This window comes from Phaenicophaeus curvirostris, chromosome 25, assembly GCF_032191515.1.
Source record: "Phaenicophaeus curvirostris isolate KB17595 chromosome 25, BPBGC_Pcur_1.0, whole genome shotgun sequence".
In the NCBI taxonomy this organism is placed as follows: Eukaryota; Metazoa; Chordata; class Aves; order Cuculiformes; family Cuculidae; genus Phaenicophaeus; species Phaenicophaeus curvirostris.
This window is the reverse complement of record NC_091416.1, coordinates 5,788,140-5,810,796: the sequence shown is the minus strand read 5'-3', so window position 1 is coordinate 5,810,796 and position 22,657 is coordinate 5,788,140. Positions and strand designations below refer to the sequence as shown.

Here is a 22,657-nt window from a genome sequence, read left to right as displayed (position 1 = left end):
TCCCTCTTGTCCTGTCCCCTGTCGCTTGGGAGAAGAGCCAGCTCCCTCCCCTCCACAACCTCCTTTCAGGTAGTTGCACCTGTAACCTGTGTAACAGCAAAAGCCTCAGCCATCAGTCAAAATTCACCACTGCTTAAAATCTTTCCCTCCAGAAGAAGGAGAGGCCAGCGGATGAATCCCTGATGCCACAGGAAGTTCCCCATCAATTTAAGAAGCTCAGGATTGAGCGGTGCACGGCCTGCTGCCGCCGTCCTCATGAGCGGGAGGCTCCGGAGGCAAGAGAGAGCGTCAGGCCAGGGCTGGGGTAGGGAGAAGGCTTGTGATTTCGCCAGTACTTCAAGAGTCCCAGAGGAACGGAGTCCACAAGCAGGGCCAGGAGACCCGTTCCTCTTGGCAGCTGGCGTTCGTGCTTGCAATTCCGTCACCACTACGCCCCGGCAGCTCATAGTACATCCAAGAGCATGGGCCCTGCCAAGGCAAACTTTATTTAACCTGCGCTCTGCCAGACTGTCTGCATTCTTCTCAGGCGAGGCATTTGGGCCAAGGGCATCTTTCCACACACAACCAGGACAAGGCGAGCAGAGAGGTGGGAACAGAAACATCTAAACGTAACCAGGGGCAAAGGAATGGTAGGTAACCATCATCGAAGCCAGGGCTGCAACGGGATGATCCCTCCTTCCACGTGGAACCTAGGAGATGCCAGCTGAAAAAGCAAAAACCATTAAAATCCTGAAAAAGAGCCTTGGTGCAGCAGTGAAGCCTGTTGTCTCAGAGAAAGGTCTTACTGGAGCACGGGCAATGCTCCTGCTGATCCCAGTAATAGCACTGGAAATGGGTTGACACGATCTTCATGCTCAGCCTCACCAGGGATCCGAAGGAGCTTCTACAGAGGACAAAATGTCACCACACAGCCTTGCCTGGGAAAAGGCCTTGTTTGAAATACAATTGCTTAAAAGGGTTTTTATCTCCAGCCATCAGAGGAGTTTAACACCCCATATCACGTTAAACCCTCCAGCCTTTCCCATCCAAATTAAAGTGTTAAACTTCAGCTCCTCTAGGGGCAAGAGCTTTCATTAACATGGTTTTCCATTAACACGCTTTCTTATGCAACCTGCTTTCCTAATTAAAAATACATTTGACAAGCAGCAGAATATCAGAGACTCAGGGACAGAGCTGCAAGCAGTACAAGCCTGCATCTGGGGAGACCAGACTGAACCTTGACTTGAAATTCACCTCAGCAAGAGTCATTCACCATCCTTTAAAAGGTTGTAGGAAGCAAAGAAACAGCTTTCTACTTCTTAGGAATGCCCCTAAAGTAGCAAAAAAATCAAGCAAATGGTGGGCAGAGCGAAAGCTGAACTTAAGAGAGGGGAGCAGACATTTCCAGGCAGCTCAAGAGCAGATGGAGAACTGGTGCACAGCAAAGGTTCCGTATGAACCACTGTTTCCAGCTCATTGATTTCCATAAAGCCACCAGAGGAAGGAAACACGGCCTAGAAGTAACACCTATTACTCTGATCACATGTGCACGCACTGTGACTAGGCAAGTGCTTATAAGTCTTAGTTCCCACAGTGGCAAAAAACTGTTGATGGATTCTTTTACTTAGCCTGGCAGCAGGATGTGAGAACGGCTCTGTTGGCTTTGCCCCACTCGTGCTGATGCCTCCACGCAAGCTTGTAGAAGAGGCCAACTCGCCCCATCACGTGGTGCTCAGAGAGCAATACTCACTGCTGGGAAAGGGGAAGAGGCACCTGAAACCACAGAGCATTAAAAAAAAGAAGGAAAAGTAGGAAAGCAGACAAGAGAAGAAAGTGAAACCACAGCTGGGTGCAAACGGAAGGAAGACTAAAGTCACTGTGCACCAGGTTCCCTTTTGCCAGCCTATAGGATCACAGAATGGTTTCGGTTGGAAAAGACCTTTAAGAACATCAACTCCAACCATTGATCCAGCCCTGCTAAGTCTGCCACCAAACCATGTCGCCAAGTACGACATCTACTCATCTTTTAAACACCTCCAGGGATTGTGACTCAACCACCTCCCAGACCAGCCTCTGCAAGTGCTGGACAGCCCTTCCAGTAAAGAAATTCCTCCTAATATCCAACCTAAATCTCTGAAGCCATTTCCCCTTGTCCTGTCACTGTCTATCAGGGAGAAGAGAACAGTGTGGGGGATCTATCCCCAAAGCAATGGGAAGAGAGGAACTGTCAAGACTGGTCTGTCTGCCTCAGCATCCTCCCTCGGGGAGCAGCCGATGCTCTCAGATACTCTAAAAGTCAAAACAGAGTAACTGCCTTTTCCTCCCTGCTCTCAACTTGTTAAAGTCACTGCCAACACCCGCTTTGGGGGATGCGGCCAACATGCACGAGCAACCGAGGAGCTAAGTGACTCCTCAGCGCTCACAACTGCAGCTGCAGCTAAGGGAGGGCCATACCAAGCTGCATTGAAAAATCCTACCTGAGACAAACGCAGATTTCTATGCAAACTGACCTTTCCATCAGACAGACTCGCTGCACCAGGAACAGGATTAACAGCTCACACTTCTCACACAGGAACTCCAAATATGCGCTGGTCCAAAGCTGACCTTTGCCAGATCACAGACGATTTTTCGTACTATTAAAGGACTGAGCATTTAAGATCCACGCGTCACATCGAAAGCACACACACGCCTTCTCCCAGGTAGAAATAAATCCAGCAAGAAACAGAAATAGACCCATCTTTCTTTTTTTGGATGGTTATTTCCATTCATAGCCTTAACAAGAAAGAAAGGGAAACAAACCCATCACTGAACCATCTCCTTATACTCTGGCTGAGACTGGAATAGACAGAAAGTGACCTCCTAGGCTCAGACGTTCAAATGCTTTGATAATGTCCCATGCAAAGAGACAGACTGCAAACTCTACGAAGTCCTGGACATAAGTCTGGAGGTGCATAACTTGCCCATGCTGTAAGGGCCCTCTCTTTGAAATAGCTGTGGATGGAGGAATGAAATGGGTGCTAAAAAAGAGCTGATTTAATGCCATGGCTTAAGCTGGAACTCCAAGGTCAGCTCAAGGGGCCCATTAAGACAGAAACACCCTGGGAATGAGAAACAGAGCCTGGGGTGTGCATACCTTGGCCCTCCTAGAAGCAACAAGGGCTTCTAAGACAAAGCAGCCTATAGTAAAGATGAACAAGAGTCAAGAACAGGCAAAACACAGTACATGGACTAGGTTTTACCTTCCTCCTGCGAGCTGGAGGCATTCACTGAAGTGGGCTGCCCAGAGAGAGCAAGCTCAGCTCTACAAGTAAAGATTGGACAGGTCGGATTTGCTTAGTGAGGGGAAGAAAAAAAAAGATGGACTAGGAATGGACAAAAAGATACGGCACGATCCTAATTTACACACACTTGCTGGAAGCTGGTAAAACTCTGCTTCTGTTTTCCATCACAGTTAGGAGAAAAACTGATAAATTCATTTGGACTGAGGAATGGATGAGTTAAACATGCTGAGTGTAGCTAAAACCTGAAGGAACAGCAATTGTGATTCTCCCAAAACTGGGGATTTTAAGGATGCTGAAAAACGCAAGCAGAGCTCATGTTAGGAAGACACAAAAGCCTCAATTAGCTGGCTTCAGCTTCACAAATACAAATAGCTCTATAGATGTACAGGAGCTGTATAGAACAGTAGCAAGACCAACTCACCACCTCCTACCTTCCACCCCAGAACAAGGCCTCCGCTTCCCTGAGGGCAGCTAAAACAGCGTAGCTAAGCAGAAGCTCAAAAAAGGCCCATGAGACTAAGGCAGTGAAAAGGATTTAAGAATAAAGCAACATCTGGAAATGCACAACCTACTCAAGCATCTGACTTATGGAATCAAGAAAAGCTGGTACTTCAATCACCCGAGCATCCTTCCCTTCGTAGCACTTGTCCTCCAGATTCTTGAGCAAACTGTGTCTCAAACAGAAAGAGCAACATTTCAATGCTTTGACTGTAAAATTTTTCTGAGCAAAGCTTGTAAATCTGAAGAAATAGCTGCAGCGGGCACAGTTAGAAGAATGGAAAAACACTGAGAGCTTTTGCCCCCCAGGCTTGGCTTTTAGCACCTGCTGCTTGAGCCCAGATCCACCTTCTCGGCACAGAAACACATGCAGCCAACTGCTGGCACGCTCAGACAACTCAGACACCTTCCCAGTAAACCTGCACTTGTCCAGGCCACCGGTAAAATCCTATGTGGAGGAAGGAAATGGGAAAGAAAAGAAGAAAAGCTCTCCATAAATCAAAGAATGCGAAGCACCCCGAGTCCTTTTAAACTTCTGGCGAAAGACACATACAAAAGTAAACTATCCTCCTTGCCTTACTGGAAATGTTCCTCTCCTGCTGCCCTATAAAAGGTTTACAATTGTATATGCTATAAACAATACGTCCTGTGCCCCTGCCCCAGCACAGGGTAATGAAGTGTTTGACCAGTGAGGCAGCAGCCCCGTGGCTGAGTGCCCTCCCCTCGAACAAAGCGTCTTGCCAGCCTCGCAGTTCTGCTGTGGGCAACCACACTGAAGGAAGCAAGAACCAAACCAAGCTGCAAGGAGTTCATGCTGGTAGCATTTGCACTAGACTTACCAGCATCAGCATCTCACCAGCGTAGGGCAGTGGGATTTTTCTACCTCTTTGACCCTGCTGGGGAGAGGTAGAGCTGGCAGAAGCCCCGTGAGAAGCGGATATGCAGGACATTTTACTGTGGGGCAAACAGAAGGAAAAATAGATCATCCGCTATGGAGTGCAGGCACAAAGTCGCACCTCGGGGTTGGGATCTGGGGCACCAATTTGCGCTGCTTTAAGTCCTGCTCCCTCTGAAACACACCTGCTGCAAAATGAAATCACAGAATCCACGTGTGTTCCAAGAAGACCAATGTTTTCTCCCCCCATGAATTCGCTGAGCTGCTCTGCTTTCTGCTTTTCTCAAGTCGGATCTCCCTGTGACATCGTGGGGCTCAGAAAAGGGGGAGAAAACTATGTGATTAGGAAAAAAATTGTCCCCAAACCCCTTTGATTTTTCACAAAGCATCCCAGCTTTCGATAACATCTTCATCAAGTATTTATTGAGCCAATTAAGCTCTCAGCGGTGCCCCAGGGAGAGGCCAGGCTGTCTCAGCCAGGTCCTGCTCCACGCAGATTGCTTCATTATAGCCCACTTTGGAATCAAACTACATAAAAACACTGTTAACCCCTCAGAGCCCAGGGAAAACTAAATCCAACAAGGAGAAGTACTTCCTCTCGATCCTTTTCTCCTTCGTCTCATCTATTTGAAATAGGAAGCTGTTGAGGGGCTTGTTTTTTTTTTATATCTGGGAAAAAAAGTTGGCACGAATCTCATCGCTGAAACAGAGTCAAAAGGAAAAAAGAGAGATGCAGTTAAAAAAATGTTGCAATTGTTATCAAAGCACAGAGCGTTTGCTTCATTCTAGCGTCTGGTTTTGGAAGAACACTGCTTCTAGAAGAGGGGAAAAAAAAAATTTGTTTGGGATAGAGATTCAAAGCCAGATCCAAAATTTCCAGGTGCTTGGAGACAACTGAACCGAGGCCTGTTTCCAAGCTGATTTTTATTTACTTTTCATACATACACCAAGGCACACAAATCCCAAAGATCGCTTCTGCTGATGTACCACAGGCCTCTGATTTCTACTGCTCCTTGCAGCTACAATGGAAATCCAGAGGCAAGCAGGACAATGCCAAAGGAAAGTGGGAGCACTCATGCTGGGAACAGTTTTAGCATAAACCTTCCGGGCTTCTCCTAGCACCTGAAGAGCATGAGCAGACCCTTGCCTTTAATGTCTTTTTCAGAGATAACACAAGGAAGAATCAGGGAGCCTCGGCAGCATTGCCTGCCCAAGCACAGCCACATCCTGCCCCAGGATCACAGAATGGTTTCAGTTGGAAAAGACCTTAAAGATCATCAACTCCAACCATCGAGCCAGCCCTGCTAAGTCCACCACTAGACCACAGAATCATAGAATCACCAGGCTGGAAAAGACCCATTGGATCATCGAGTCTAACCATTCCTATCAAACACTAAACCATGTCCCTTGGCACCTTGTCCATCCGTCCCTTAAACCCCTCCAGGGAAGGTGACTCATCCACCTCCACAGAATCATAGAAGGTACGACAGGTACGACATCTACTGGTCTTCTAAATCCCTCCAGGAATGGGGATTCAACCACCCCCCTGGGCGGCCTCTGCCAGCACTCGACAACCCTTCCAGTAAGGAAATTCCTCCTAACATCCAACCCAAACCTCCCTTGGTTCATCTTAAGGCCATTTCCCATTGTCTTGTCACTCATTACCAGGGAGAAGAGACCAACCCCCACCTCACTACGACCTCCTTTCAGGTAGTTGTAGAGAGCCATTAGGTCTCCCCTCAGTCTCCTTTTCTGGAGACTAAGCAACCCCAGCTCCCCCAGCCGCTCCTCACAAGGCTTGTGCTCTGAACGCTTCACCAGCTTTGTCGCCCTTCTGTGGACTCAGCATCTCGATACCCTCTGCGCTGGGTGACACAGGCTTTGTGCTGACCCCAGTGCCCTCTGGCACCGAGAAGAGGTCTGGCTTGCCGTCTCGGCTCTTGGACACGGCTCCTACACGGCTCTAGACGGCCAGGGCTGGGCAGAATTGCTTGCCCACTGGGCAGCGAGTTCCCAGCACCCTCGGGGCTGCAGGTGTTTGGCTGCCAGAGCAGGCAGGTTTACTCAGGGACATTTAAGAGGGTCAGGCAACACTACATGCTGGTGGAACTTTCAAGTCAAGAGGATCAAGGAGGCTGCCAAGTGTCTTTGCCTTTGCCAGTCCTGCTGGCACAGAGATCAATAGAGAAAGAAGAGAAAAAGCAGGTAAAAAAAACACCCGGTAGGCAGCTCCCCAAAGCTGTGAGCTCCTTGACTCACACCGGCAGTTGCACAAGTGCCCATGAGACCTGGCCTGGCACGACAGGCTCTGGCACAGAGCCCCGGAGCCAAGAGGACTGCAAGAAGGCAAGAGGAGCATGGGAACGTACACAGGGGGAACCCCTGCAGCAGCTCACCCGAACCCACCCTGTGCAATGGGCAGCCTCCGTGCCACATCTCTGCTACAAGAGGGATGGGAGAGAAGGCTGCAGCATCCTTTGGACTGGCACAGTTGTCCATTCTGCCACAGGGGCCCCAGGCCTGCAAGACCCTTTAAATTGACAACCATAGCCTCCCCAGGACCTTCCAGCCCCGCTTTTAATGTATGTATTCAAAACCTGTCCTGTGTGTTGCCCAAGCGTCTCTTCTCTCCTCCGAAACATTCCAGGGCTCACTGTCAGCATCACAGAACCCAAGAGCCGGGTTGTCTGCAAGACTACAGTCCAAGACTCAGCTCCAGGGTAGATCTGAGCTCAGATGGGCTTTTCTTCCCAATGGCAGTTCAGCAGTAGCTGAAACCTTGGGAGAACCAGCCCAGGAGAGGAAACCCTATAAGGAAAACAAGCCAGAACTCTAGGAACCAGAACTACAAGAATTTGCAAGAAATTGCTCTCATAAAAGCCTGATGGTCACCCATAATCTGCCTCAAAGTGTCCCTGCCTCTCCACCTACACCTCACACAGACTGGCACATCACCTCCCCACATACACTAGTTTTGCTGAGGAATAACAGGAACAAAGCCTGGAGGAGCACCACAGCAACCCAAAGCGAACGGCAGTGCCGAGCTCTTGGGTAAGGCAAGGATGCTCTGCATTTATTTTAACTTGGTGGAAGATGACACCATCAAAGCTGCCTGCGTAGTTCCACACACTCCCTTATATACACACAGGCACTACCAAGCCCTGGCACAGACTCTGCCCCGGCCTCGCTCAGGTTACAGGGTGCAGACAGCTGGGGTGTGCTGAGACACCTCCCCTCTGCTTGGGGGTTTGCACTGCCATGGCTTTCTGTTGCGATGCACGGGAAGGAGCGAGGAAGAGGATACAGACCTGGATCTGCACCTAACACTCTCCCAGGCCCACCCCTGGGATCCTGGCACGCTTTCCTCCAGAAGGAGGAGCGGATGTGGTCCTGGGAGAAGCCCAGCAGCAGCTGAAGGACACGGCGAGCTGGTACCTGGTGGCTCAGCGGCTGCCCTGGACTCATCACGGCTCTGGCAGTGCCTGACCCAGTGAACATTGTGCTGCTGGGGATGGACTGAGGGCAGGGCACGGGGTCACAGCCACGGCAGGGCTCGCATGCCTGCCATGTATTTTTAACACTGCTTTGATTGGGAAGGCTCAAAAAAGCCCACGGATTCTCCAAATGCCTTTTAGATCTTCCACCAAATGCCCCCAGAGCCCAGAATAGCCCCATCTACTCTCCTATGCAAACAGCCCCCAGCTCTAGCCTCCCCATGAAAGAGAGATCTGTGTTTCCAGCCCATGGGAGGGAAGCGAGAGCCGGACAGAGGAGGGGTGCGGAGCCGTAACAGGGCAGTGGGTTTGTTTACAGGCACAGACCCAGTGTGCAGAGTCTGTTGGAAGCTCTCCTCGGCCCCAGGGTCGAGCCTCCCGGCTCCTCCGCCTTCCCTCCACCCGCTTCTCCTTTCGGCTCCAAAAAAGGATCACTCCCTGTTACATAATGGGATGAGCTCTGCATGGATGCAGGCTTGCACACGCGGCCTCCCTTTTACTTAACAATACCTTTTTCGGTCATCCAGCCTTCCTCCTCCCGGCTGCCATCAAACTGACAGCGAGGGGAGACGGATAGCGCCTGGCTCCGGCTATTTCAGCTGCGGAGGCGAGGGGAGAGAGAGAAGCGCGGTGGGATGCTCTGTGCAGAGAACGGCAAAAGGGTAAGGAGGTCCCACGATCAGCAACAGTGCAGTCACAGCGGTCACTTGATGTCACTGCAGGGGATGCTGTGGGCACTGCAAGCCCAAGAGAGAAAAACCCCTAAGGAGAGGGGGATTGGCTCTCTGGAGAAGCTGGACCTCGTTCTTGGTGTTTTTCTGTCCTGCACCTTGCTCTTGGTGGTTTTTCTGTCAATTCTTCTGCTCTGGCATGAGGCATGCTTGGTGCAGAGCAGCAGCGATGCGCACAAAGATAGCTGTGAGAAAACTATAGGAGCAGCACACAAATACAAGGAGTATCTAGCAATAACCCCCCTTCCCAGTACCCAAAATGCTGCTAGGACACCTTTCCACCAGCTGCCACCTAACCCAGCCCTTGACAGGAACACAGAAGGACCTCATCTCTTGCAGGGACGATGCCTACTCATGCTTTGCGACCAGCAATGGTTAGAGACAGGATGCGTACCCACCTGCTGCCCTATCTTCATCTGCCTGTTCCAGAGGTGGGAGGAATGATGCCCCGAATAGCACACACTCCCAGAACAGCTTCTGGTATTCTCTCTACCCGTAAAGGGTACGTAGACACTATGCCAGCCAGGATGCCACTGCCAGGGCTGCCCCAACAGTGACCAAGTTGCAAATATTTAACTGGAAGAGAAATGCAACCAAATTCACGCTGTGTGTCTGGATAGGCAGCTGGTGGCCCATCCGTGTCCCTGGATAGGGAGCTTCTTGATCTGCTCAGGACAGCACTGGCCACCCGGGCAAGCCATGAGCACCATCCTGCGTGGCTCAGGGACAGGGTGCAACAGGAAGCCAGCACAGATTCCCCCTCGTTCCTAATCCTCCTCCACTGCAGAGGTATCTCCACACCTCATCTCAGGCATTGTCTGAACTCTGCTCTCACACCAGACCACGGCTTTCACAATAGGCAGACACCGACTGCTCTCAGTGCAGTTCCTGTGCCCTAGCCCTCCACATGGGATTCCAGCACCACTAAAAACCTGCCAGCCTTGATTCAAGATAGGAAAGCCTAAATCCTGTCACTCCTCCCTTTCAGGAGACCCAAGTACTGTCCCAGGCACAACCTTCTTGGTTGGGGTGGTGACTACAGCAGCAGAAACAGGGGAGAAAAACACTCATTGCAGCAATTCATGAGCAAAACCATCCTCCTGGCGGCAGCTCAGCTCACACTGTGTGACTCCCTTCCCCTATCCCCCTCACTTGGCCTGCGGGCTCCTGACTGTCCCAGAATGACAGCCAAGCCAGCGTCAACACGTGGATTTCAGCAGGAACACATTCAGTCCTAGGGACACAGGGTTAGTTCAAAAGGTTGTAATTGCACCTTGTCCTGATCATCACATCAGGGAGCCACTGGGCTTCCCAGTATCACCTCCAGCCGCTTGCTTGCGGCACACGTGGCTTCATCCACGCCCGTTGAAGCGGAGCAGCTACAAACACATTCACCATCACGCTGCTCTGTGAGCAGAACTCGTGGAGCTCCTCCACCTTCCAGAGCCAGGCATGTGCTGTGTGTACGACAGCTCTAGTGGAAAATACCAACATCACGTGTCGGCGCAGCAGGCTCCCTGGGTGACTGGGACACAGCTTATTAGGAGGTGATGACGTGCATATTCAAGCCCTCATACCTCTGTGCTTACACACAAGGATTGGGTTCCAGCTCATTCTGTGAGAGACCAGAGCCCATTTTGGAGAAATGGGAGCAACACCCACCTCCTCCCACACAAGGCAACAGACTTGGCAGCAATGCCAGCAGCCCCTGACCTCAAAGTGCTTCAGCAACCTCTGCTGAGGGCAGCTAAAATTACCAGGTTGTTTATAATGGGCTGCCCTGCACATTCTGACACTGGCTTTGGATGCCTGCGAGAGAAGAAAGGGTGCAGGAGCGGGAAAAGCACTGCTCTGAGAGTGCCCGTAACCAAAGTCCTTCTGGAAAGTCTCTCCTTTTACTCTAAAGGACTGTACTCTCAGCTAGCGATAGTCACTGACTGACACGAGAGAACAGAAATGCTCTCTGTTTGTGTGTATTGGCCTGGTGCCTTCCCACACAGAGGTACCGGCCCCAGAAATGCTTGGCAAGTACATACCAGCTGGAAAGGAAGCCCTTCCCTGATACATCTGTGGGTCACTCACTGCCTAAGGCACAGGCACCCCTGGCCTACTGCAGATCAGAGAGGGGAGCAAAGGCCCTGGGAAGCTGTGCTTCAAGATGTTACTCGACAAGCTGCTGTTCCCTGTGCCTGGTTAGTCTCCTTTTGTAGAAAGAACAAGTTGAGCTTGTGGACAGCAAGAGACCAGGAGGCCAGACTCTCCCTGGAGAGACACTGGACACTTCCAACCTTCCATGAGGCCAGAAGCTTCCCACTCCCGTGGCTAGATCCTTCCTTTTCCCTGTTGTTAAAGGATGGGAGGCTGTCTGCTAGAGTAATGCTGCTACTCATGGGGAAAACAGCTCTTAATGCAAATCTCTCAGATGTTTACTCCACTGACATGTGACATCATCTTTACAGAAACTTTTGTTCGATGCAATGGAAAGCACTCATATGCATTCAGGCAGGAGCCCCAGTTTAGACTAACTTCAAAGGCAATGAGCTTCACAGAGCTGCGAGGTTGGTCCCTGAGGCCTCACCTTTGAATGAGGGTCCCAAAGAGCAGGTGCAAGACCTTCTGGATGTTGTCCGTGCACAACCAGCTCCAATGATCCATCAGCAGCAGATGAAGCACGTCCAGGGCCAAGTCAGCCAAAGCCGTCTCAGAGTCTGCTAGGAGGAAGAGAAGGGTGGAATGAAGAAGCCAACTTGGAGCCCAAGTAAACCTGGTGGGGTTCCCCAGGGCTCAGTGCTGGGTCCAGCCCTGTTCAATGTCTTCATCAATGACCTGGATGAAGGCATCGAATGCAGCCTTAGCAAGTTTGCGGACGACACTAAGCTGGGTGGAAGTGTCGATCTGCTGGAGGGTCGGGAGGCTCTGCAAAGGGATCTGAACAGGCTGGACCGCTGGGCTGAGTCCAATGGCATGAGGTTTAACAAGGCCAAATGCCGGGTCCTTCACTTGGGGCACAACAACCCTATGCAGTGCTACAGACTGGGAGAAGTCTGTCTAGAAAGCTGCCTGGAGGAGAGGGACCTGGGGGTGTTGGTTGACAGCCGACTGAATATGAGCCAGCAGTGTGCCCAGGTGGCCAAGAAGGCCAATGGCATCTTGGCTTGTATCAGAAACGGCGTGACCAGCAGGTCCAGGGAGGTTATCCTCCCTCTGTACTCGGCACTGGTGAGACCGCTCCTCGAATACTGTGTTCAGTTCTGGGCCCCTCACCACAAGAAGGATGTTGAGGCTCTGGAGAGAGTCCAGAGAAGAGCAACAAAGCTGGTGAAAGGGCTGGAGAACAGGCCTTATGAGGAGCGGCTGAGAGAGCTGGGGTTGTTTAGCCTGGAGAAGAGGAGGCTGAGGGGTGACCTCATTGCTCTCTACAACTACCTGAAAGGACGTTGTAGAGAGGAGGGTGCTGGCCTCTTCTCCCAAGTGACAGGGGACAGGACAAGAGGGAATGGCCTCAAGCTCCGACAGGGGAGGTTTAGGCTAGACGTTAGGAAAAAGTTCTTTACAGAAAGGGTCATTGGGCACTGGAACAGGCTGCCCAGGGAGGTGGTTGAGTCACCTTCCCTGGAGGTGTTTAAGGCACGGGTGGACGAGGTGCTGAGGGATATGGTTTAGTGTTTGCTAGGAACGGTTGGACTCGGTGATCCGGTGGGTCTCTTCCAACCTGGTTATTCTGTGATTCTGTGATTCTGTGATTCTGTGGTGGGAAGCATTATTCAAAACTCACTCTTTTCCCCAACAGCCTGCTGGATGCTCTTCTACAGCCTGACACCTTGTGCCACACACAGATGAGCTGCTGAGCACAACCAGCCTGGAAAGGCTCCGATCACTCTCCTTCATTTCTACTTCCATCCAAACAGCCCGAACCTCCCTGCCAGCAGGTGCACCAGGCCGGAACGTGGCTGCCCAGCTCCTTCTCTGTTGAGCAGAGGGATTATCACTCCCTAGTCCACACACAGGGATGGCAGTGAACCCAAAACAGGTGAGAAAGAAGGCCAGGAGAAAGGTACATTGTTGAGGACTGTTTTCCTAGTCATCAACAAAACTTTCCCCTCTTTCACTGTGCGGTTTTCCAGATGCGAGACTCCAGTCAGTGTTTGCAGGCTGCCATCGTGTGGCAGGTCCAAGCCTCAGCAGGAAGATGGATGAACCAGGTGCACCAGCTAAAACAAAACCCCACACTTGTACCTCCACACCCCTGGTGACACAGACCTGGGACAGCAAAACCTCTCTCTCCCCTCAGGACATCAAAGCCTACAGCATAAACACATTCTACTTGCTGGGGAGTTACTTTTATGCTGCTTGGCCCCGGAGTGTCCTAAGTGTTGATCAGAACAAGGTTATAATTAATACAAACCAGCCTGAAACAGCCACTCCTAGGCTAGAGCCCCAGTTCTAGGCTACTGCATCAGCTCTGTGGACAGTGAGCTCCAGTACAGCAGCTTCCCCATCTCTGCTATTCCCTGATGCCTTTTCTTTCAACCACTATGCCTACAGAAACATGGTTCACACACCATTTACTGCTGGAAATAAAGGGGAGAGGGATTCTGGACCCTAATAGGTCTCCTCTTCTCCTCTTCTCCAGGAAACTGGACTAAACTCCAGGCCACTATCTTTTCCGAGAGGGCATATGACTGCATTTGGTGCTTCTTGCTCTGGGCCACAGACAAGTTACTCCTCGATTGCTTGGCCCTTTGAGACATGCCTTCCCTGCGCAAAAACTGGAGCAGGCTGTTTAGCTTCCCTGCAGCCTCATACAAAGAGCACTGTCAGCACACCCTGTTCCCACAGCATTCAAACCCCTTTTCTCAGCCAGCTGCTGGCCAGCCGCTTCCGAGAAGTCACTCAGCGAGCACACAGGCACGTGTGTGTTTTTAGCCAGCTGCTCCCAGACATTTGTTCCCCTTACCCTGCCAGACCAGCCTGCCCCATCTTGGTTCTGAAGCACTGCAGACCTGCAGGCATTTGACATCATTAATATAAAATTCCCTTAGAAGTTTGGCTAACTTGGTCTGCCTGTATCTCTTGTGCTCTGTGCAGCCTCCAATTCCAGCCCTGCTCCCCAGCAGCCCCAAAACAACCACAAGAGTGTGTTCAAAGATGAACAGGGGAAGGAATTGGACTGATGATCCTTGTGGGTCCCTTCCAACTCGGAACTTTCTATGATTCTATGCTAGGCAAAGCTGGTAGCGTGGGCTGGGTTTCAGAACACCAGACCCATCCTGTCATAAGCACGTGCTTTCAATCAGAGCTTGCCAAACTTGAACCACCAGAATGAAATGTTTGGGAAGTTCCAGTTGATACAGCTCAGCTATTCCAAGGAAAAGACTGGAGAACATACTTTTGCTCGCATCCAGGATAATCTTGTAACTACTCTAAGAGGCTGTAGCACCCCTGTGCTTTGGAGGAAGGATCTATAATCAGAAATGGAACATCATTCTTTCAGCTGGGATTACATATTGCTTTTCCTACCAAATAATCCAAACTTAACTGAATCTCAAAAGGTTCATGGACATATCAAGGCTAACTTCAGACTACCAAGAAACTGTAATTTGGCCATTTTTCATTTCCTAAGAGCTTGATTTTACACTGTTCAAACTGCCAGTGCTGTATCCTTTGGAAACTATTTCTGCAGTAACTGTACTGAGTTAGGGTGAAGATCTACAGTGACACAACTGAGCCAAGACCCAATTTGCTTCCAATAGCAGTAAAACCCAGAGTAACCACTCCACAGGACTGGGAAAATGTAGTTTGCCTTGCGTTTCTTTCATCAAGGCACAACAGACAGGAGACTATGTTCTCACAATGAGTACCTGGCAAGCTGTGCCTGCAGATGTTGGAGATGAAGCACTAACAGAGAGGCTGAGCTCACCAGAGTCCGTGTCCAGATGCGTCCCCTGCTCCGATGCATCCAGCCTGTCCATATCGTCCTGCACGGAGCTTTCCTTAGTTTCTCTGCCTCCCTCACCTTCGGGAGCTTTGCTGGGGACTGCCTCCAGCAGCTTCTCTTGCTTCTGGATGAAGGACTCCATAGCAGCCAGCGACAGGGTGCCAGAACCCTACAAAACACCAGTGCATTAGAATTAGAATCACAGCAGAGAGCTGAACAGATATGCGAAGTCTCCACTGCCCAGACAGCCTCCCACCACCTGGTTTGCACCACACTCTATCCAACAGCACAACCAGGGCTGCTTATTGCCTTTCTGCAAAGGCCTGGCACGTGGCAACAAGGCTACAGCAGCCACAACCCCCATGCACCTGGTTTATTTCAAGTCAGTACCCAACCAGGGCAATGATTAAGATCATGAAAGGATTACAAGAGGGGTCTGAACTCACAGTGCTGCCCTCCCTGATAGAGTACACGATCCTGTCATGGGCTTCATTCACACTCAGCACTGGAGCAATTTTACTGGATGAGAATCTCAGCCTGGACCTGAAGAGGAGAGAGACAGCACAGGGTTTGCTCCACAAGCTGTGAGCGGTGAGTTTCCTAGCTTGAGCCAAGAACCTGGACCAGCCTCAGCCAAGAAATCGGACCACCTATCTTTGCCCAGGTTCACGTCCAAGCTAAGAAATCTGATTAGACCTAATGTGGTTTAAAAAAGCATCTGCCCCCAGGATAACTCACAAGTGGCAGTAAAACCATGTAATAAAAGCATTTAAGTGCTTTTCCTCAACTACACATGGGCCTAGCCAAGGCTTTCCAACATTCACCACGTACCCACACATCTTCTTTGGCAGGTAGAAGCTTTAGTACAGACGTAGGCATTTCTGTCCAGTGAGGCATGAGCATTGCAGCATAATAGGAAAGTGTTCAGAAACGCCTCCGAGATGAAACACGCTCAGGATTGTGAAATCCAATTATAAACATGCACACAGAGAAAGAAAGATATGAAAGGGCGTTTGGGATTGTGGGACAAATTGTAAAACAGCCTGTTTATCACTAAGGAATGTCCTTTTCAGCCAAAATCCTTCAAAACTTGTACTTTTTTGGTTTGTCTTTTTGTCCAAAGCAGCTTTTTCTAGCAAAACATCTCTTTTCTGGAAAAAAAAGCTGTACTTGTGAAGAAATCTTCCCTTCTCGGTAAGGGAAGAATCACTAGTGAGCACAATGGGGCTCATCACCCCCAGCAACACCAAATAAACAACTTGGTGAGCAACAGACATGCAACGGCCTTAAAAATTCTCCAGGAGCATCAGCATCTTTCCCAGCAAATGCTACCAACCCCACAGCTCCCTCAGGAGGAAACACACCTTCTGGGAAAAACAGAGCATTCCTGGAACAGCCTTTTATCCAAATAGGAACTCAGACACCCCTGCTCAGCATGTGAAAGCAATTCAGCTACTGTACGAGAATAACCGTACAGGTCAGGCACCAGGTCAGTACTTCCTCATGATGGAGTCAGTTCGCCTATGAAGTCCTTGTTCTGCATAAAGCACAGGGGAAGCTGAAAAAAGCCTTACTTGTTCGCCTTCTTCCCATCTGTCTGAGATTTCCCATCCACTTCAGACTCGCTAAGATCCTCCGTGGGGCTCTGGGGCTCTGACCTGGGGAACGCGGTCTTCAAGGTGTCCACAATGGCATTGACAACGATCTGCAAAAGCCAGGAGGGCCATCAATTATTGAATATATTCCTTTTTCTTTAACACCAATTAAGAGTTTTCAGACTTGTGCTCTACACTGTACGATAACTCCCAGGCTCTTTGAAACAGGTTCTAAATCTTTCTAGTGTTATGGCTTTCTGGGCATGCTCAGACCAGCTACACAGAGAGCATTCGAGGTTTTTGGGTACTGCTACAGCAGGTGGAAGCCCAAGAAGCACATCTAGGTGCAGTCAAAGTGGTTTAGAAATATAGTTTCCTGCTTGTCTACCTTATCTATCCTGGAGACAACAAAGGGCTTCTTGACAAATGCAATCCTGGCGTCAGTGTTCAGGGCGAGGAACTCCTGCACCTCCTCGCTGTTTGCAATCTCAGGGACTGCACATAATTGCTGCAAGAAAAGATGTGGTTTTAGGTATTTATGAATCAACTTTGCAGCTTGATCATGTAAAGCACAGGTGGAAGAGAAGCAATGTGCCTGTAAGTACAGAGCTGAGGCACACAGAGGCACGCAGCAAGCATCTCACCTTCAAGAAAGATTCTAGCAGGCTCTTTCTGGCTTCCACTTTATCACTGTCCATATTTCCAAATGGGAGATCTGGGAACAGTTTCTTCGGGCCTTTGATATCTATAAAGGAAATAAAGCCTTTAGTAAGCTGGAGAAAACTGCAACAGTCGTATTAAAACCTTAATGCTATGACTACCCAACATGCTGCCTGGAATCACCCCAAGATAATGCACCCCTCAAACGTGGGTGGCTGAACCAGACCTTTAATCCAGACACAACTTGAGTTCTGCTGATACCATATCATCCCTGTCTTTAATGTTAAAGAAGCAACAACATCAGTTTAGCACAAGGATCACTCAGAGAGCCCCAAAATTCCCAACATAGCAGTTTTCTAGTCAAAACCCCAGATCTGTCAAACCCAAAGGATTATACAGGAATCTGCTAAATTCAAGGACATTTTATACATAACTAGCACTACAAAAAACATTGTTTTCTATTTTATAAAAGCTTATTTTCAACACCCTACTTGCACACCACATCCCTGTTAAGGTGCAGAACTACAAAAGCGAGTGTTTTGATCTGAATGGGAACAAGGATGCTTTGAAACACCGAAATTTGCTACCAAAAGAAAGAAACCTCTCCTCTAGCCAGCTCTGCACAGATCATCACCAGCAGCCCAGCATCAAGAGCTGCACAGGGAGGGCAGTATATCCCCAGACAGAGAAGCAAGGACTGGGGTGAGAGGAAGAAGGATTTTCTCAGGAAGCTAATGCAGGCACTGACTTTTCAGGAACTTGCGGAGCTCCTGTTTCTCCTCCAGTCTGGTCTGCAGGTTGAGGAACTCTCGGTACCGGCGGTTCACGGTATGGTAAGCCATTTGCTGAAGGCTGCCTGCGCCCTCACCTTCCAGGGCTGTCTCATACTGAGGAGAAAAGCAACAGCCATTAATCCTTACAGAGTCTGAAATCCTGATGTGCTGTAGCCCCCATGGGCCCCACGGTCCCCAGACTCCACAGAGGTCCCATCTAGCAACTCCTCAGATTGATACTTCCAGAGGAACAAGGGCATGCACAACATGCAAATCCCTCACAAAGAAGGGAATGGGGAGAACAGGACATAAAAGACTCGCCCAGCCCCACACAATTCTTGGCCAGGAATGGTAATTCCTATCCCGCACCAGAATGGCTACAGGGAAAACACTCCCTCATTCCCTCGCTGCCAGACAAAATTCATTGTTGAGGGCTTGCTCTCTGTGCATGCCTCATCTCCAAACACCAGCTCATGTTCCCCTGGCAGGGCAGGGATCTTGGAAAAGGGGTGACAGCTAGGGGAGGCTTTACCTTGACGGTGTACAGGGTGTAGGGGTGGAAGCCGGTCCCGCTGTGCTCTCGGGCAGTGATGGTCCCGGTTATCCGCAGGTTCTGGATGACGACCGGCCCGTCAGGGCTGCTGAGGGGCTCAAAGCTGAATGTGCTGATAGAAGCCGTTGGGGAGGATGAGAGCAGGGGCAGAGCCTGCCCTGGGTCTGGGGGACTTTGTGGCGGGCCCTCTGCGGCACCTAGATCCTTCCCCAAGCTGCAGGGTCTCTGCGACGAGGATTTCCGGAGGACAGTTGGGCTTTCCTCTTCCTTCTCAACTGCTGGGTCAATCTGGATGTCGGGGCAGGAGCTCGGCACAAAAGCAGAGGTGGAAAGAAGTCCAGCATTTGAGCTGATGGGAATGCCCTCCTCCAGGTCCCCCACGCCATTCTCTGAAGTGGCCGGTCCCTCCAGTACAGTGCAGGTGTCCTGGAGAGGTTCATCAAGGAACTCCCCCATAGGCGATGGTGCCAGTAGGTCAGTGTCCTTGCCTACATCTGGCCCAGGGGACTCCAGCTCCAAACCCTCAGAGAAGAGGGAACCCAGGGCTCGCGGGCAGAGCAACTGCTCCTCTGCATGGCATAACCTGCTCACTGGATCCTCTCCCTCCTCGCCAGCCGCCCCTGCCTCTCGCCTGGGCACCTCTGTGACCCGCGGGGAGAGGGGCAGCATGGCAGGGGCGGTGCCCAACTGCACCGGGAAGGGCAAGAAATCAGGCACCGGGGGGGCAGAGGGTGGCTCCTCTCTCCGGGACTTCTTGGAGAAAGCTCCGATGAGCAGCAGGTTGATCCAGTCAGGATCAGCCATCTTCCTGATGGCCGGCAGCAGAACATTGCAGGTGACCAGCTCCACCACCACGAAGCGTCCTGTCCGCGTCTCCAGGTGGGGCTGAGGCACCAGTGCCCGCAGCAGCGTCTCCACAGCAGCCCGGGCATAGGCAACCTCAGCTGTCGGGCTGTGGAGGGCAGGGTGGGGCCCTGCCAGCCGGCTGTACTCTCGCCACAGGGCCTGGCCGCCCTCCGGGTCACCTCTCAGGGCCTCACGGGCCTGCAGGTAGCTCTGCAAATGGTGGCCACAGAGAAGGAGGAGGCGGCGGGCCAGGGCTTGGCGGTCGATTCGCGCCATCCGCTGCCTCAGCTCGGTGGCCAGGCCCGTCATGGCCTTCTCCACCTCGGCTTCGAAGGCTGGTTCGCTGGAGACAGTGCGGTACCAGGAGGCGACGAAGTCCCGCACCACTTTCCGGATGGTGTTGGCGATCTCCCTCTCCAGCTGCCCCTCGGCTGCCGGACAGTGAGGTGGGGGCCGCAGGGAGGTGATGAAGCGTTCCAAGCGCAGCCGTCGGCCGGGAATGCTGAGAGCGTGGGGGCCCAGCCACCCACCCAGCACGGCCAGTGCCCCGCAAAGCAGCCCCAACACCCGCAGGTCGAGCAGCAGCTGCAGGGCCAGCAGCCAGCCCAGCACGGCCACCAGCACCAGCAGTGCCCGCTGGGCTCCTGAGGGTCCCTGGGCTGGCATGATGGGGTTGGGCAGAGGAAGCCGCTTTGGGGCTCTGCCAGCTCTTTCCTCAATGGCCTGAATGGTCGGACAGTGGCTTAACTAACTGGGCTCCTCAGCGGGCACTGCGGTTTGTCAGGGCTCAGCCAACCAGTGTGCTTACTGGGAAGCAAGGCTCAACAGACTGGGCTCATCTTGAAGGACTGGGGCTCACCAGGGCCAAACAGACTGGGATCCTCTGCTGAGCACCAGGGCTGAACTGCCCAGACTCCTCACTAGGGCCCTACATCAGGGCTTAACCAACCAGCCCTTCACCAGCCAGCAGGACTCAACTGACTGAGTTCCTCATCGCACACTGGGTTCACTGGGGCCCAACCAATCCAGTCGCTGCACTGAGGCTCAACGGACTGGGCTGGCACTGGGTACCGGGGCCCATGGGGTCCTAACTGACTGAAGCCCTGCACTGAGACCCAATCGATTGGCTTCTGGGGCTCAGACCCAATCGATTGGCTTCTGGGGCTCAGACCCAATCGATCGGCTTCTGGGCCTCACCAGTGCTTCACCAACCGGTTCTTCACCGGGCACTAGGGCTCAACTAACCAGGTCCTTCGTCGCACACCAGGGCCACTGGGGCTCAGCCAGTGGGGTCCCTGCACTGGCACTCAACTGAGTGTTCTCTCATCAGGCACTGGGGCTCGAATGACCAGGTCCCTCCCCAGATGGTGGGGCTCACCAGGGCTTAACCAACTGGTTCTTCCATGGGGTTCAACTGACTGGGTCTTCCATCGCACACCAGGTCACTGAGGCCACCCAGAGGGGTCCCTTCATGGGGACTCAACTGAGCAGTTCCTCACTGGGCACCGGGGCCCACGTGGTCCTGACCGACCAGGGCCCTGCACGAGACCAAATCGGTTCCTCACCAGGTGCTGGGGCTCACCAGGGCTCAACCAACTGGCTTCTCACCAGGGTTTAACCAACTGGTTATTCCCCGATGCTCAACAGACCGTGTCCCCCATTACACACCGTAGTCACTGGGGTTCAGCCAACGGGGTCCCTGCACTGCGGCTTAGCCGCCCGGTTCCTCACCGGGCACTGGGGCTCAAATAACCAGGTCCCTCATCACACACCGAGTTACGAGTTAAGTGGGGCGAGGCCAACGGGATCCCTACACAGGGGCTTAACCAAGAGGCTCCTTTCCAGCACCGGGACTCACCAGGGCTTAACCAAGCGGCTCCTTCCCAGCACCGGGACTCACCAGGGCTTAACCGTGTCCCTCACCGCACACCGGGTCGCTGGGGCCCAGCCAACGGGGTCCCTGCACTAGGGCTTAACCGCTCGCTTCCTCCCCAGCCCCGGGGCCCTCGGGGTCCTGACCGAGACCCAGCTGAGTGGTTCCTCCCCAGCTGCGTGTCTCGGGCGGCTCTCCGGGCCCGCCGCTCTCCTTCCACCGGCCCGGACGCCCCGCGGCCCGCACTCACCGCCCCGGCCCGGCGCCACTTCCTCTTCCGGCCCCACTTCCGGCGCCACTTCCGGCACCGTCTCCGGTCCCGCCCCCCAACCCCGCGCTCCCTCTGGTGGCGGGAGGAGGAGCCGCAACGTGCGTCGCAGGTTCGAAACTCCCCTGAGGATCTAGAGCTGAAAGCGGCTCCAGGAAAGGTGGAGAGGGGCTTGTCCAAGGGCCTGGAGTGAAAGGATGAGGGGGAATGGCTTTAAATTGGAAGGGAAAGAAGAGATCATTTGTTATAGGTTCCTAACCTGTTATAAGTTTGAATATTATGTGTAGTTTCTGTGATTTTAGAACAAAAATATAGAATTAGATTGAACAATCTGATCTCCGGATCTAATCTAACAATCTAATCTATGTAGGAGAACAATATAATCTCCTAAGGAGCAGGACAGCCAACTGAACATGAGCCAGCAGTGGCCCAGGTGGCCAAGAAGGCCAATGGCATCTTGGCTTGGATCAGAAACAGCGTGGCCAGCAGGGCCAGGGAGGTTCTTCTCCCTCTGGACTTGGCACTGGTGAGACCGCTCCTCGAATCCTGTGTTCAGTTCTGGGCCCCTCACCACAAGAAGGATGTTGAGGCTCTGGAGCGAGTCCAGAGAAGAGCAACAAAGCTGGTGAGGGGGCTGGAGAACAGGCCTGATGAGGAGCGGCTGAGAGAGCTGGGGGTGTTTAGCCTGGAGAAGAGGAGGCTGAGGGGAGACCTCATTGCTCTCTGCAACTACCTGAAAGGAGGTTGTGGGGAGGAGGGAGCTGGGCTCTTCTCCCAAGTGACAGGGGACAGGATGAGAGGGAATGGCCTCAAGCTCCACTAGGGGAGGTTCAGGCTTGACATCAGGGCTCTAGAAGGGTGCTTGGGGTCCCTACAGGGTTCCTGAGGTTTCTAGATGGGTATTCAGGGGCTCTAGATAGGTCTGGGCACGTTTCTAAGGGTCAAGGGGATGTTTGTAGGGGTCCAGAGAGTCTCAAAAGGGGTACTGGGGGTCCAAGATGGGTCATGAGTAGCTCTAGAGGTGTCCAGAGGGTCCCAGAGGGGTCCTCTGTGTCTCAAAATGGATCCTGGAGGTTGACAAGGGGTCCTAGAAAGCTTTAAAGGGGACCCAGTGGGCTCTAGAGGGATCCTGGGGGTTTCTTGAGGGGTCCTGGGGGTCCTAGAATTGTCCTGGAAGGCTTTAAAGGGGTTTCAGGGTGCTCTAGGTGGGTCCAGAGTGTTCTAGAGTAGTCCTGGGGTTCTCAAAAAGGGGTCCTGCAGGTCGAAGTGGGGT

At 52.1% G+C, this 22,657-nt stretch overlaps 1 protein-coding gene across 3 annotated transcripts in view; it reads right to left on the bottom strand.

Annotated features, from left to right (window-relative positions):
* The window catches only part of SNX19 (sorting nexin 19), a 28,167-nt gene extending 7,758 nt beyond the window's left edge, over window positions 1-20,409 (bottom strand). Inside the window, exons 1-9 of one of the 3 annotated variants that reach the window (XM_069876472.1) lie at window positions 20,176-20,185; window positions 18,377-19,990; window positions 17,820-17,958; window positions 17,056-17,156; window positions 16,800-16,919; window positions 16,391-16,521; window positions 15,263-15,359; window positions 14,799-14,985; window positions 11,457-11,586 (exon numbers count right to left, since the gene is read on the bottom strand). In XM_069876472.1, coding sequence (XP_069732573.1) covers window positions 11,457-11,586; window positions 14,799-14,985; window positions 15,263-15,359; window positions 16,391-16,521; window positions 16,800-16,919; window positions 17,056-17,156; window positions 17,820-17,958; window positions 18,377-19,909 — 2,438 coding nt within the window. In that variant the 5' untranslated portion in view covers window positions 19,910-19,990; window positions 20,176-20,185. Of the gene's footprint in view, window positions 1-11,456; window positions 11,587-14,798; window positions 14,986-15,262; window positions 15,360-16,390; window positions 16,522-16,799; window positions 16,920-17,055; window positions 17,157-17,819; window positions 17,959-18,376 lie in introns of all 3 variants that reach the window. The other 2 variants (XM_069876471.1, XM_069876473.1) reach the window with 2 other exon arrangements.
* Between the last annotated feature and the right edge of the window lie 2,248 nt (window positions 20,410-22,657).